Genomic DNA, 16,426 nt, shown 5'->3' with positions numbered 1-16,426 from the left:
AGCTATCAGGTTGTGACGTCTCGCGGGACTATGTCAAATTTTAATAGATTTATCGCATTCGTTGAATCGGCTCGGCTGTAATAAATACATATTTTCTTATAAAAGTTTCCTCAAAAGATTATTGTGTGACATAGAAACCAACTCGAAATAGGAATATAGATCCCGAAATTATATGTGATTGATCACCAATCACACTATTTCGGTACATATTAGCGTGGCTCATTCGGATTATAATTTTCAATATTGTATACGATTTAGCATGCCCCATTTTACGGATTATTTATAAGGTACCGTAGGTTTATATTGTGACTTCGAAAGTGCGACTGAATTTTATTTCGTTAGCCAATTCAGTGCCGTAAGCGTTGTTACTTGTGGCGCCATTCCTATATTGGCAGTGCAATCACTCGCTGTATTTATAATACACGTCCAATTATAGTAAATTAAATAAATTTTTGTTGTTAACGCATTTCGTAATATACCCATCAACCCGCGCTTAATATCATGTTCATGCTATCAAAGGATTCTTTTCTCAGTGCACAGTTCTCACGCATGCTCAGGAAATACTGGCAACGAAACATCGCGCCAAAACTACGTCGTCGAAGATAGATAAATTGTTTACAAGTTGTTCGCTTCCTATGGTGATTACTTGATTGTTTGATAGATTATCGGCTTGTATTTTTTCGCCGATTATTGCTCGAACCTATCGAGCAGTGTTGGATAAGCCATCGCCTTGCAAGCAACTGATTGAGTTGGTTGTGTAAGGTTATATTATTTTCAAGGAGTTAATTGTCCGTTGTACAGGTTATCCTTTATCAGTATGTTATGACTATATCGTGTTTAATTTTTACAATACCTCGCTTTTACCACGGGCACAGGCCGAACATTTATCGGGTTATTTTGACGTTTGTTTGAGAACAGTTTTTAGTTGCATTTGATAACAGATAATTGCAAGAATATAAACGAGTCAGGGTTGCCATCTATTATCAATATATTATGGATATAGAATGTTACTGAACAATTTGCTAGCTTGACTGAATTGTATTTTTATTGGTCCCCTGAATGGGATATGTGGCTGAGAATTGCTACATAGACTTCAATTTTATTTCATGATCAAACCATAGACTTCAATTTCATTTTATCATTAAAAATTGTTACAAAATTAGTTTGTAGTTGATAATAGAAAATTGATTTGACAATTAACATCAAGTAGTAGCATGATGTTTTCTTAATATTATAATTATTTCACAGCGTGGTATGAGATTGTTGATACTTAAAATTTGGTGATTGTTATTTATATTTAACGGGCGTATATATTTTGCTTCTGTGCTTTGAAAACTTTGTACCAGAAACTACATGTTATCAATGTGCTGCAGTTGAATGGAAAATATACAATCGAAGATTGAAGCAACATAAATAGACAAGACTGGTTCTTGATTGGCTGATTCCCGGAGTGCGGCTTTTCATTGTGGACGAAAGAGCGTTAGATTGAAAACATTGTGCCAAAAAAATGCGTCGAATAAATTGTTCTTCTCGGCGTAGAACTTGTTTGATTTATCAAAGAACGTTTTTATTGACATTACTAGAGTTGTGTATCTTGTTAGATGCAACATTTGGAAAGATATACTTAAAGGGACAAAATGCTACACTGACATGTGATACGAATTCCCTATCAAGCCGCTCATCCGATGGCCCCGCAGCTTATGTGTGGTTTAAGCACGGGGAAGGGGATGAAGAAATATCTGTGGCGACATCTTTGTCCGGAGTGTCCCAAATTAGGTAAATTGTTTTGCAAATTTTTGTCTTCTTGGTCTGTTATTTTTTCTTATCCGATTCCATTATATTGTAAAATCATCCTGTATGTCGTTTCTAATTCTCCTGTTTACGCGTTTGGGATCTAAGTTATGAAGAGACCATATATACCTAAATTTGACTCAAATAACATGGCGTATACTGTGTACTAAAATGAATCTTGATTTATTGTCAGTGACCCTTTGATTGGGAGAGCGGAATTTCGACCGCCTATTCTGATTATACGAGATTTGATGGTAACAGATTCTGCAATCTACTCGTGTCAGGTGATTAAAGGTTCAGCGCAAAGTTCGACGACGAAGCTTGAAGTCAATGGTAAGTATTATCATTTTCAGCGTACGAGTTTTCGATAACTTACATTGATTTACGGTAGATTTTGCCATAATATGCTACTGGACTGTTATACATTGTACCTAAGTTTTTTTGTTTGTTCATTTCGAAGGTTGTATTTACGGACAAACGTGATTGTGACATGTGTTATTTCATTTGATATTCAGCGAATAGCGATACTCTCCCAAGGAATTTGTAAATCGTTTGCAGGTGATAAAATAATAGGACCATGATACAAAACTGATTTTGTAGAAACGCTGCTTTCATATGATGGATTCTCGTATGTGCGCGCTCGCCGCACAAACCAAGTTCTTTGTTAGATTTTATTGAAAATGTAAATAGTCACGTTTTATGTGTTGCTCTACTAACACGATGCGGCCCGCAATTGACCCGCATACTTATTTCAGTATAGCAAATCCTTGGCTAGGGGTGACGATAGCAACGGATTTCAACTTTTGACACGGAGGAAAATAGTGCATTTTTTGTACAAAATTAACAATTTTTGAAAGGGGTTCTGAGATTTTATAACATTTAGTGCTGTCTATGTACTCGCGTTCATAATCACCTTCACCTTTATACAGTTAGTTTGTTCGGTAGAAATGGCTACCATAATGTGTGCGGTGATTCTTCCGTCGGCCATATTGTCTAATATGCTTCGCATCCATTTGAAGATGACCGCAATCGATGTTGACAGGGTGATGTCATTCGATCAATGAAAATTAGATTTGAAAATGTTTGATACCAAAATAAAAGCGCTGTATCGCACGAAATGCATGTTTAACAATGCGGAATAAAAACATTTGTTCGAGCGAGGTATTATCCCCGTGAAATTCAATGTAAAATGAAATAATATTTGCACAAAGTGATCCTCTGGGAATGTACACCGTTCCGCTGAAGTGGACCATGTATAAATCAGGCAGGTAAAAAGGTTAACTACTATGTCATATTTTATGGGTAAAAATATTGCTTCGAATCGGTTTTACTTAATTTTCTAAACGCTTTTTGTCATATTAACCAGGACACAAAACCCGTCGCAGCTTTTAGCCCCATCTTTATAGTCATTTGTTGCAGTTCAGTTTTTTTTTTTCAGTTTTTACACGTGTTTAATTGGTTTTGATTCATTCTCTTTTTGCCCTACGAACCGTGTTGACATTGTACATTTTGAAGAAGAATGTACCGGTCTATACGTCACATCGACAAATTAACGAAAACTATTTTTTTCGTAATGCGTGCGTGATTAATTATTAGATCCATCAATAAATTTTACCCATTAATATTAATTCAGATTGCCCTTTTCAACTTGTCTAAAATATATGATTATATATATATATATTTACAACAATTATGGCTCTCACCTGACCGATGGCCATTCGATAAATCTGGAAAATCACGCCCATGGGAATCGTTATTAGCACGTGACAGATTATCCGAATATTATTTTATTATTTTCTGATAATCGATTTTTTCATCTGGTCAAAATATGTCGCCCCTCGACAAATTCGCATTATCCAATATTGCCGATGTTAATCATAATCTCTACGATCGATGCCGTAAGAATAATACTATTTATTATTTTTTAATAAAACTAAAAAGGTTTAATAATTAGTTCGTCGTTATAAGTAGAGATTGATCGGATAAAAGGTTTACAGGAATAAAGGTGGATTAAACATTGATTGAATTTATAGTTAGTATTGTTTCTCAAATAATATCCGATTGCGCTGATGTTTTTGGTAACCTTAGTTTCAGAAAGTAAAAGTTTTATTCCTATCAGTAGAAGATTAAACTAATATTTTCCAAGGGAATTTAATTTATCATTACGTCACTATATATCGCGAGTATGTGGTTTCCGTAGTTGTATAGACATGTAGATTCATTTTCTCGAGTGTGCCGTTTTCCAATTTTCTTTCTTGATATCGAATATTGTAATTTACTTTTCTATGCTATTTTATCACACATTACCTCGATAGAAAACTCATTAATAAATGTACATCACCTAAAACGTGTGGCGTTACTGCGTTCGAACACGTCCAGTTAGTTGATGGGTCGGGCTTTCAATGCGGGAGTTGACCAATATGGTGAAGTCCATTTTGTTAATAACTGATCATTCCAATTTCAATAGAAGTGAATAATTTTGCAATTATTTGCTGAGACGGCTTTTACTAAAAATGTCTCGAATCTATAATTCTAAAACCTGCATTATTCAAAAAAAATTTCAAAAATGAGAGTTTGTCGTATATCCCGACTACGCTAAAAGCACTATGTAGATACATAAAGCACCGAATTGCATTTGCGTTTCCACAGTGGGCGTCACAATATTGAATTACTGCTTCTCATTTTTTGGTTGTTTCATTCGTGTCACCGGTACTATATTTTTTAACAGCTGTGCCCACCGTGAACGTGGAAGTTGCCGCTTTTCCAACAGTCGATAAAGATACCGGTCTTTACGCAGCAGCAGTTTGTCAAGCTTCTGGAGGAAAACCACCAGCAAGAATAAGATGGATCTACACAAACACTGGGGTAGGTCATCTCCTATTTCATATGAAAAGTAATTGCACCTACGCCATAGTTATTGCTATTCAGAATAGGCGTAATTGTTATTCAGAATAGCGGCTTGTTGAGGTCACTGAATATCAATTATAACTCCCAAATCAGTCTGTTTTGGCAAAATCGGAGATGTATAAGTAACATCAATAGTAACGAGTAACTACAGTAATAGATCTTTATATTTAAAACCTGTTAGCTGTATTATTCCTATCATTCAAAAAAAAAAAAATTTTCATTGGGTTTCATTTTACGTTACTTGCTTTCCAATCACATATGCATACGCGGCAGAAATGGGGGTTACAAATTATTCTATGTAATTGGAGCAATATTGATATAATGAACTTGTTTTTTAAACAATTAATAATAACGTTAAAGAGATTTTGGAAGTGTCAACAAGCAACCGTTTCTCGATAATGCAAAACGGAGACGTTAACCAGCGCGATTGTAACCGCAATTAATGTAAGGCTATCTAAGTTCACAATATTAATGGTTTTACCCACTCCACTGCAGTTAAGGTTAATAGATTTAATGTTTTGGTGTCGCTGAATCATTGATAACTTGTCAACGAGCAAACATTAGTGAAAGCATACTTAACTGATAATCATTTATCAGTTGTCGTCAATGTTGTATATTACTTTTAACCCAACCAAATTGAGGAATATTTAACCGAGGGTATTCTAAGTATATTATATTCGCTATTCCATATCGACCGACATTCAAATTCAGAATGGAACTGGGCAGCGATACAAATCTGGCCTACAATATTGAACGAATATTGGTTTCCCAAGCTCCCAAAATACATTCACGATTAGGAGTGGTGAATTCCGACACGTTATCTGAAATTGGAATGACTCGTTGGTTTTTGTGTTGTGTTTTAACCAGCACATAACCAAAAGTCCGATGCTAATCATCGTTTTTCAAAACCGATGAATACAACGATTTAAGGATATTTTTAATCAATTGGACTCCTACTTTCACTTCAAATGAAAGGGATTTGATTTCACACGACCAATCTTATTAAAGGCAACATTAGTTCCGCTAATCGAAGAATTTTTTCCTTCAAATCGAAACATGAAACCGGTTTCAGAATTCGACTTAGCACAAAGCTTTATTAGTAGTGGTAAATCCGCAATCCATACCCTTATGCCAGATAATGACATGTATGACCTGTTTCCGTCCACATATTCTAAACCAGGGGTTCCCCATGCGCGCCCCACAAGGGAGGCATAGAACATTTTTTGAGGGGACGTGAAGCTAATTAAAAATTAAAATATTTGTTAGATTTGATCTTCCTCGCCTTACTTTGGATATTTACATTTTAAAACTTTTTATTTATTGCGTCATTTATGTTTCATCCACGTATTTTCAACGTGTTTTTGAGTAAAACATGCTTTCGCCTTACTATCTGTTATTTGTAGCTTATTGTTATCTAGTTATTTTGAGATGGGGCGCGAGGCTTGACAAATTCTAAAAAGAGCTTAAAACCACTGTTCTGAACCATTCTGAGCAGATAGTCTTCCAGATCAGATGATTTTAGTCTAGAATTTTTTTTCAGAATAAATGAAATACTGATTGAGTATCGTTCACAGGAAACACAAGACTCTGATGAAATTTTGGAAGCAGTTGGCGATGGCACTTACACCATCAAGTCTAGATTGCGTCTAACTCCTGGATTATTAGGTAGAGCTCCTAATTCAACTGATCCGGTGACTTTGGATGATTCAAGAAAGAATTTTACTTGCGTCGTTTCTCATGATCATTTTGATGATGAAAACGAACGAAGGGTCACAGTACCAATAAATTTGCTACGTAAGTAAACAATTTTTATTTTTCAATTTGTATCCATTTTCTATTCAAGAAAGATTAGATACAAATAGGTCGGCACTTATGTTCAGAACAGTTAGCCAAACGTGGTCGCTTCCTTAAGAGCATACTAGCGAACCCCCTAACTCTTCTGCTTTTATGTTATCCGCTGGTCGCTCAATAGGACTTGAAATGTGTGTTATTTCAGAAGGGCTGATGTTTTACTGATCGAAATGATTTTCTTGTGATAACGAATCAACTGAATTATTCGTTCTCATACGCTAAAGAACGTCGTTAAAACTGTATTATTATTAAAGAGAAAAGACGAAGATGAATTTGACTAACTTGCCGATCCTCGAGTCCCGTTATCTATCGGCATTCCTCTTTCCAACTCCTATGTAAATTTACTGAAAAATTCATTCCATTCGAATTCGATGGGCATCCTTAAATGCTGAAATTGGGATCAATCGCTGAAATATAAGCATTTGAACACCTATCATGTTTATAACACTCCAGAATTCGATTTGTTTGAGCTCAGTTTGTTCCTGGCCCACGCTTGATCAATAATATAATAAAAGAAATGAACTTTTTGAATAATTTTTGTCTCTTTGATACTCCCCTGCGCGTTTATAGTCGTAGCTACCGTGACAAATTTTGTTTGGGTTTCTTAATTCGATATTTACGTTGAATCTAATGACGTAGCCATCCTCTGACAGACAAGTTAATCCTACGGATTGAATCTTGGCTTCGGTCTGCGGCTCGGCGCAAAATTGTCGCCGTATTGGAACGATTTCTATTGCGAAATTGTGGAAAACTTTGTCAGAGTTGACATAATCGAATAATTGAACAAATTATTGTACTAATTTAACTTCTAACATAAATAAACTTTTTTTCATTTTAAAAATCGTCGCTTGAAATGTCGTGGATAGGACTAGTACGTATCACTTCTTGGATAAATTCATAGCTTGACAAATTGCAGCATAATTGAGCTTACAGTACGAAATATTGTTTTATTTGTATGGTTGTCTATGCCAAATTTGTAAGATTTGATCTTTGTGAAGATGGTCTTTAAGGTGGAAAAAATGTGTAGGGATAAACTGATAAAATGTCTTTTTCGTTTTGTTTCAGATCCTCCCGTTGTTACAATTTCCGTAAAATCAAATAAACTGACATGCAACGCTTCTGGCAATCCAGTTCCTGTTGTCATATGGACGAGGCCCGATGGAAGTACAGTTATTGGAAATCCCACCATATTTGTTGACCAATCAACTCCAACTAAGTCCAGCGGAAGATACGTTTGCCTGGCAAGAAGTAGTATTGCGCCAGATGCCGTGGCAGCCATAGACGTACAGAAATCGAGAGATTTGCGTAAGTTAACGAACACTTCCTGTGTACTCTGTGTATTCTGTAATTATTTTACGTTGATATTGATACTTGATTATTTCGACAAAAGCTCGTGGTGTTGTAAACTTTTTTGGAACTATCTTCGATAACGCCCAATAACAGTTTTACTGATCGTGAACAATAAAACGCCAGACATATTCTGTGGATAAAATTTAGTTTTCGCAACTTATGTGCTTGGTATATGTATATATGGAGTTCACATGCAACTTTGAAAAACATTTTATATTTACTTTCCCCATCGTATATTTACATGGAGGAATCTCGATTATAGGAATAAATTCCTTTAAGGTCTCCAATAATCCCTGAACAAATATTCCATCTTAGTCATGAATTGTTACTACGTCGCTCGCAAAATAGACACCTGGCATCCTACCCCGACGTTGACGCATGCTTTCGACGTTTCTTCTGCTAATCCGACAAAGTTATCCGAACTTCAAAAATTGTCGTTAAAGTTTCATATAATCTATAAGTGATTCTGTATTCTTATTTTACTGAGTGTGTTTGAATACCTTTTTTTTTATATTTTAGTTCCAAGTACCCATTTGAGAATAACGTGGCATTCTAGTGTGTTGAAATTTATTTTAATTATAAATAATAGGAGCAATTGAGAACAATCATCTGCCAAATTTAATTCCTAGAATCTGACGTTGAAAAAATGTAATTATGACCCCCATATTTGAAAAACTTGTTCTCAAATCGATGCAACTCGGATTACAGTTTAAAACAAATTCCATCCTAATGTTTTTATAGAAGCAATACTAAATTACCATTTGTTTCTTACAATAGAGATTTTCTTCAACACTTTTTGTTATCGCCAAGGCGTTGGCATATCGTGTTGAATGGCACACCAGCATTTTCGATAGTTTATGGCCACTGACCAATTCTCCGATCAAAACTGACCATAAGTCGCTCACGAAATTTTGCGATCACGAGGTATGACGACAATATTCTGTCATCGCCTAACTGACCGGACGATACAAAAGGTTGAAAAAAAATGAAATTTAAACTTGTTTATACGTGTGATTCGAATGTTTTCAATCTGATTTAATTCAGATCACGCCGTTATGATGATACAGCAAATTTGATTTAAATCATCCAACGTGAAAACATTGCTCTTGCTAGAAAAATTGAGGGTCTTGTTGTACATATGATCAAATTTAAAAAACAAACAGCAATGGATATAAATGTTCAACTTGATTCCTTGATCGGAATTTGGTAGAGTATAATAGTAGACCAAATCCCAATATTAATCCAATTCTTTTTATCGCTTGTATAGAAAACTACATAGGTTAACAACGATATTTTAAACTGTTTTAATATCATCCCTTTGCCATTGTGATACCTTGCTTTGTACGAGTATACAACGATTGAAAAGGTTCACTCAAACTCACCAAAAAAACTGTCCTGGTCCAGTTGGTGTTATCTTATCAATATCCGCACAAGTGTTTTGTTGAATTGTTTCAAAACGGTTGTCAATATGTTTTTCATATGTGTTTGTTAAAATCGTATATCTAGCAATATTTTATCATGATCTGCAATCTCTTTGTTTTCTATTTCAGCTACCTTGTTTACAAACACGTTACGATATAATGCCTCACTGCCGGTAAAAGCAAAAGGATATGAAATGGAATGTTCGGCTGAGCTGGAAGCACTTACAGATGTTGCGATTCACAGGGTTTACTTCGTATGGTCAAAAGACGGGAAAATAATCGAGGAAAGGCTATCGCCCTATTCTAGTGAGTATTGTTAGTAATGCACAGAATCTCTCCATTCTTATCGTTCACCAAGGATTTTGTATATAGCCAAAGCTGGTATGGAATTATATTGTTATTCGCAACATACCAGAATTTCAAATATATTAAAAAAAATGATATTACCAAGACCTAGTTTTTGTAGGCAAAGCTTCCAAATTTAATGGTGGTTAGTTTTATGTATTTGTCAAGTTTGCATAATACGAGAGCCGAAATGAACACTTGGAGCAAATCAAAGAAGCAATGCTTAAATATATGGACACGAAACCCAAAACGAGGTAATATCAAATATTTAAAAGATATGATCACGGAACCACGGCACGGTACGCAATTTTAAATTCGGATGACGTGATTAACAAGATTTTGCAGTAAGAAACGAATCCCAAATTATTGAAATAAATAAGAAATTGAAGTAGTATCCTTCTGGTGACGACAACAAGCTTTAGGCAATGAAAATGTCAAACCAGTTGGTACAGTAGTTATGGAAAGACGACAATAACGCAATAACAAAATGATCCATAGGTCCGTTTCGTATCCAATAACATCCTCGTACACTGTCAAATTAGGGCATGAACTGGTCCCAAAACACTAACTTCAAGATATATTTTTTATTCAGTTCGTCAGAGCACTGTGGCTGTGTCTCATGAAAAATCGGTTGTGACGTCAGTGTTACGCATGATTGAAGTTGAACGACCACGTGACGAAGGATTGTTTAAATGTAGATTATCTCTTCCTGCAATCGGAACTGGTTATGTGAGAGCGTTGGAAAGAAGTATTCATATTAATATAGATTGTAAGTAGACAAAATTGTTGGAATTTAAAGTTAGCATATTTGGGACTATTCAAAGAATAAATAAATAACAAATCTGTGATGCTTGTAGATCCACCGGCGCATGGAACAGTTGTGACATCAGTTCATCCTCAAGCTACAATTGGAGAACATAGTGACGTCACATTGTCTTGCGAAGCCCAGTCAAGTCCACCTAGTTCTTATCGATGGTTCTTTAACGGTGAGTAAGAAAATTGTTGTTCACATTCTCGGGATTAATATAATATGTAAATTTACTGTGGTTTTATTGATACATCTCCTAGTTGCCAGTTGACTGTTTCTCTTTCTTCGGAGGCGAGTTGTTTTGCAAAATTTTTTATTCTTCAAGGGATGACTGATGTTGTTGTTGTAAAAATAGGCTTTCTCCGCTAGAAATAAGCCAAACCATTTAAAATTTCAGTGGTGTAAAATGTCGCTAAAAAAGTTTTTTGCTTCTATTTTGTTTTTTTATGATATCCGATATTTTACCAAATAAATTGGCCTTTCTATAATTATTCTACATACAAACCTTCGTATGACAATTTGAATTCAATTTGTTTAACATTTAATGTAATTTAGTGATATTATGAGGACTGTCAATGTGCATTACTTATGTGCATGCTATAGCTTTTATTGTCATATTGAAATGGGCTTTTCACTAGTCATTTAATCTTTGTGTCCATATATTTGAACATCAATATCTTAACTAATATCTTAGTGTATTTGTTTATTAAATTTTATCTTTATGCTACAGGTAAGCCAAAGTCATCCGGATCTCAACTCGTCTTACGTAACACGTCACGTCACGAGGCAGGAATCTACAAATGCGTGGCTTTTAACTACGTACCAGGAAGTGCGACGAAAGAGGTCAAACTGATCGTCAACTATCCACCCGGACTAGTTCACATTTCAAAACATGGAAAATACTTGAAATGTTCGACTGAGGGTGGAAGCGTACCACCACCACGTTATACATGGCTGCTACCGAATGGTAATGTGTTTTTGAAATATGGTTAGACTGGTGTATCCAGGAGGTAGAAATTATTTTTTATGTCAGACCAAGATCGCGCGTTTTTAGTGTACGGAAGGTTATTTATAGATGATTGGAGAACTGTAAAAACAAATCGCTGTCACCACTCTCAATTAACACTATAGTTCGTATTAGTATAATAGATATGAAAATTATTGACTGATTACTAAATTTATTAGATTTTCCCCGCCTGTGTCACTGCAGTTTCAACTTACATAAACCTCGTATTTTTACAGGAACTGTAGATGATCGTGGCAATTCAATGTTGGAGATTTCAACTTTTGAAGTAACGGTGCCAACTTCTTATATTTGTCTTGTGACAAATGGACTAAGAAAAACGTCAAACGCGACCTATTCCCTCACACCACTAAAAACCGGTAATTATTTAACTTTATCATTGTTCATTTTTTCCACTTGTCCCTTATAAAACGAGGGTCAATGGAATCAGCATTTTTGATAGGGTGCGGGCTTTGATTCAGCGAACTAAAATGTGAAAGAAGATTCTAAGTATTCATGTGCTACCAACGATGATAAACTCCCATTTAGATGATTAAACTTGTTTCAAGTTTTAGTTATGATTCATCATATCAAGGTTGTTGAGTCGGCGAAAATTCACAATCGACCTCCGACTCCGGGTTGTGAAAATTTCGAATTAGACTTCAGTTTCGAACTCGCAGAAAATTAAATCACAAGAGATTTTGGCGTATGCTGGACGCCTTCAATAAGATGTTGATAAAACGTTTAGACGACCATCAGGGTTACAATCGACTCCACTCCGGATTAAAAAATGACTCCCGACTCCCGGGTTGTGAAACATATCAAATTAGACATCAGTTACGAACTCTCAGAAAATCAAATGAAAAAGTTTTTGGTGTTATGCGAGCGATGCGTAAGCGAGTTTTTGGCCTATGGCGTTGAGAACGCTTAGCTAACGTGCTTTTAACTTACTTTACTTAACGAGTTTTTGTAGAAAAAATTTGACTTCTATTAGCACCATTGAAAGGATTAAATTCCCTTTGAAATTACGATTCAGACTCCCGGCAGTTCAAGAATACAACCAGACTCCACTGAAAACTAGCCAAACTCCGACTCCATAGCACCGCTTCATAGTATAATTTCACGCCGTTTTCAAATATATAAAATAGCCTCCTTACCTCAAAATGGCAGCTATACGTTTTATTAGTAGAAAGACACAAAATACGACTAATAATTTATCTTATTAATTTTTCTTAGGTGGAATCGGCTCACTAACAATTGGAGAGTTCGTTGTGACTGTAGTTGTCATAATTTTATTGATTATTATTTTAATTGCCGTCATTGGTTGGGTTGTTAAAAAACGTGAATGCAACTCATCGTCTGGGATAAAGAAAACGAAAGAGTAAGTTCTTAGTTTCTTTTTGATACTGAATATTCAAATAGTTTGAATTTTTTTCACCTCATTTCTATCCACTTTTCTTGATAAACCATTACTTTTTATTTGCATGCGTGAGCTATTTATCACTTGCACTCATCTTAGTTTCTTTATTTTATTTCTTTGGTGGTTTGAAATCCAGAAGCCCAAACTGAAAACATTTACATTTACACAAATGCCGAGTGGACGCAGGCCTCTAAATTAATAGCTAGCTGCTAGCATATCTACCATTGAAGCTTTTATATTTCAATTTTTTGTTTTCAATTTTGCCGCATGTGAAATTCACCCCCGATTTAGAAGCAAATAGTCATTCCGTTTCTGCTGACAGAACGCGCTCTTAATTTTTACTATTGCAGGTGACTAGGTTATAAGATATTCGGCATCAAGTCAAAACAGCTCAAAATGCCGATAAATTTTAGAAATCACCAACCTGACACTTCCATCATTATTACCATATATAAATTCACGTTTGCACTTCTTACTCACCACAGCACTAAAACTTCTACACTTCTTCATTACACTGAGCACCCATACGGCGGTGGATCACTGGCTGGTAATCCTGTCCCAACTAACGTATTTAATCGAAGACTTTCAGAAGACACAAAGATCGATTTTGCCGAAAGTTATGAAAGTCCATACCGGAGGGACAGTGCTGAAACAGCAAAGTATATTGCACTATTTTATTTATTTCCTTGCATGTTTGTGTTTTAGTTATAGCTGGCGTCAATTATTTCAAAAAATATAATTTTCATACCGCAGTCATAAATTTTTATCGGAAAAAGTCCCGATACGAACTGAACTCGGGTTGTGTACCAGGTTAGGGTTCAGGTTGTGCGACATCTTGGTGCGCATACTTCAGGAGTACCCTGAATTCTTTACTTAAATTTACTTAAAGTAACGAGAAATGCGCTTGGTTTAATATAAAAATATGTCATATAATTTAAAACCGACCATAAACAACATAACCCAAAATGCTTTTTGATCGTGGTTTTCTGTACAGTATTTACTTGTACTAGTGAAATCTTTGAAGGATTTCAATTAACAGAATGTTCAAAGCCATATTTTTCCATTCTACAGATATGATGCATCGGTACCGATGCCGAATGGTAAATCTACAATCATGTCTCCGCAAACTATGGGAAAACCTTCATTAGTGAACTACGTGACATTGACGTCCAGGTCTAATTTAGCGACGCAGAAAGAGTGAGTAGCCTACATATCAGTATTGGGCCGATCATTTTTTTTACATAGTTGCCTAATTTTAAAAAACAATTCTAGTAGTGTCTTCATTTTTGTTCAAATTTGCTCTTATTTTTTATTTGTTTTTAATGAACTCGCCCGTGAATGTAAGCGTCCAATTTAATGATAGTAAGTAATTACAGCTTTCAAAAAAATCGTCATACATGAAGAAAATTGTAAATCGATTTAAAAACATTCCATTGTGTATACTTCAAAAAATTTAAAGTGTCGTGTTAGTGATTGTTTGTTTCTATCTTCAGAAACGACAAAGAGCAGAACAGCAAGTACAAAAGCGTTGAAATGCTCGATGGATCTGGTGTCGAAATATTGGAAAACGCATCCATTGAATCTGCAAACAAAACTAATAAAATGAGCTCGGGACAAGTAGGCATTTTGACCAACTCCCTTGCGAGATTGACAACGTTTTCTCAACCGCCTAGTGGATTTGCGGATCGACCTATACTAGGAAGTAATTACAACACAACGCGGAACCCACCGCGGGAAAAGCAGGTTCAAATTGGCATGATCAGAGCGCTGAGCGAAAATTTCAACCCCGTTCTCTTTGATGACACCGTGCGACCTGAAAAACACGATACTGATTCCAGTGAGGCGACGAGTGGCAGGGATGACAGCGCCGCGACTACAAACACCGTGTTGCCACCATCCTACTCAGCGATGCCAGATCGCGGAAGAATTATGTCACCTCATCCAGCTATGTCGACTCCAATACTTCCAGGTCCAGTGAGGAATGTCAGAAATGGTTGTGAAAACGATGACTACAGTTCTGATTCGTCGTCTTCGTCTTCCACAAACAGACGAACATCGTCCGAACACACGCAAACGCCTATTTCGCAAGGTGGAAATGTGGCATCCAACCCAGGATGTGTTCTTTATCCTGGATATCGTTACAATGCGGTATCTCACGAACCATCTCCGACTTATGCTTTTAGGCCATCGCCAGTGCCTTCCAGATGTCAAAGTGTGGATCCCACGTATGATTTGGAACGCACCCCTCCTATGCCTGAAATTCCAACTAGAAATTACTTATATCAGCCATATTTGGAAGCTAGACTTGGGGTACCTCTGGCTAATCAACAATCAAGTCTTCCAACCGCGGTAGGGATGCCGTACGACAGCGGATCCGAATCTACGAAGTCTTCCAATATGGTTAACAACGGTAGCAGAAGAATGCAATCATTGACGCTTGTGTGAGTTATACACGAGACTATTTTTTGGGGGATTGAAGTCTTTATCCGATGGGTAATAATGCAATAGGTGACTGACTCCCTGTCGTCACATTGTGGTTCAAGTAGTTCTGTGGAAGATAAATCACGGATGACCTCATCTGGGTTTTAATCGATAGGAAGGCACAACGCTGTTGTAGTATTTGGCTTCAATTTATGCATGTAGAAATAAGCGCTATTTGACGAATTTGAACCTAGTTTTGCGTATTCCCAACTTAGTCACTGCCTTTAATATTGCGTTGAACATGATCGATAACTTTCAAATAACTGAGAATGAATTTTCTGCTACATTGACTGTTTCAATTGTTCGCACTCATATTTAGTGCTCTGGTGATGACCAAATTGAACTGAATTTATCGCTACTGCTTTAGCAAGATATAACGTATACTTCCGTACTTTTCACTATCAACCAGTCAGTCGCTTTTATGATAGCAAGACTTGGTTTTATTCTGTGTTCATTATATTTACTCGTTTTTTTTTGTTTTCTTTCCTTTTATTTTGAGTTTCTCCAATTTCTTTATATAGTTCCGATCGTTTTTTCTTTTTTTTTTTGGTGCCCCAACTTATTATGAAACATATCGTTACGGCTGATTAAATCACTGACCAATCATTTTGAATATGATCTGACATATGCTTGGCTTGTTCTGCTCTCGGCGCGGAACAATTTGTTGGATGATATTTTTGACACATTTTTTATCAGTAAAATGTTGGTGTGGGCGAGTTTATGTATTTTTCTGTTTTAATGAAGTTTTTTATTTCTAGCCATTTTTATTGCGGAATAAAATCTTTTTATCTTTTACCTTTTTTTGGAGTGCTCAAGTCGATTTAATTGTCAGGGGTTCTATCAATCGTTTTAAAAGATGTGTCTAATTTGATGATGATGATGATGATTATTAAGACGATCCAATCACCGTCGATACACGAGCCAAATTTCGCCCGTGCCATATACGGGAGGAGGCAGAGTGGGGCCACCAGGTGATGAATTTCTACAGACTTCCGTCATCAAGTCTAAACGTATTATTCCCGATGCATACGTTCTAAATAAAACTTCGG

At 36.0% G+C, this 16,426-nt stretch overlaps 1 protein-coding gene across 2 annotated transcripts; it reads left to right on the top strand.

The window, feature by feature from the left end:
- The first annotated feature begins 1,243 nt into the window (after window positions 1-1,243).
- On the top strand, window positions 1,244-16,172 carry LOC120325983 (uncharacterized). 2 transcript variants are annotated; one of them, XM_039392173.2, is made up of 14 exons: window positions 1,244-1,776; window positions 1,985-2,124; window positions 4,520-4,656; window positions 6,273-6,492; window positions 7,615-7,854; window positions 9,450-9,626; window positions 10,258-10,434; window positions 10,523-10,651; window positions 11,204-11,440; window positions 11,716-11,856; window positions 12,713-12,857; window positions 13,382-13,555; window positions 13,968-14,093; window positions 14,390-16,172. In XM_039392173.2, the coding sequence occupies exons 1-14, from the start codon at window positions 1,508-1,510 to the stop codon at window positions 15,339-15,341; spliced, it is 3,264 nt and encodes a 1,087-aa protein (XP_039248107.2). In that variant the 5' UTR covers window positions 1,244-1,507; the 3' UTR covers window positions 15,342-16,172. The 2 variants fall into 2 exon arrangements, with proteins under 2 accessions (XP_039248107.2, XP_039248108.2); XM_039392174.2 differs by lacking the exon at window positions 13,382-13,555.
- Window positions 16,173-16,426: the final 254 nt, after the last annotated feature.

The sequence above is a fragment of the Styela clava genome, chromosome 4, assembly GCF_964204865.1.
Source record: "Styela clava chromosome 4, kaStyClav1.hap1.2, whole genome shotgun sequence".
Lineage (NCBI taxonomy): Eukaryota > Metazoa > Chordata > Ascidiacea > Stolidobranchia > Styelidae > Styela > Styela clava.
Note: the sequence above shows the minus strand (reverse complement) of the source record. Positions and strands in the feature narration are given on the sequence as shown.

What these genes read in the sequence shown, in the direction of transcription:
- LOC120325983 (XM_039392173.2), top strand. Translation starts at nt 1,508, where the DNA reads ATGCGTCGAATAAATTGTTCTTCTCGGCGTAGAACTTGTTTGATTTAT. An exon ending in TCCGGAGTGTCCCAAATTAG is followed by an intron (nt 1,777 to 1,984) that starts GTAAATTGTTTT and finishes ATTTATTGTCAG; the next exon opens with TGACCCTTTGATTGGGAGAG. An exon ending in TACATGGCTGCTACCGAATG is followed by an intron (nt 11,441 to 11,715) that starts GTAATGTGTTTT and finishes GTATTTTTACAG; the next exon opens with GAACTGTAGATGATCGTGGC.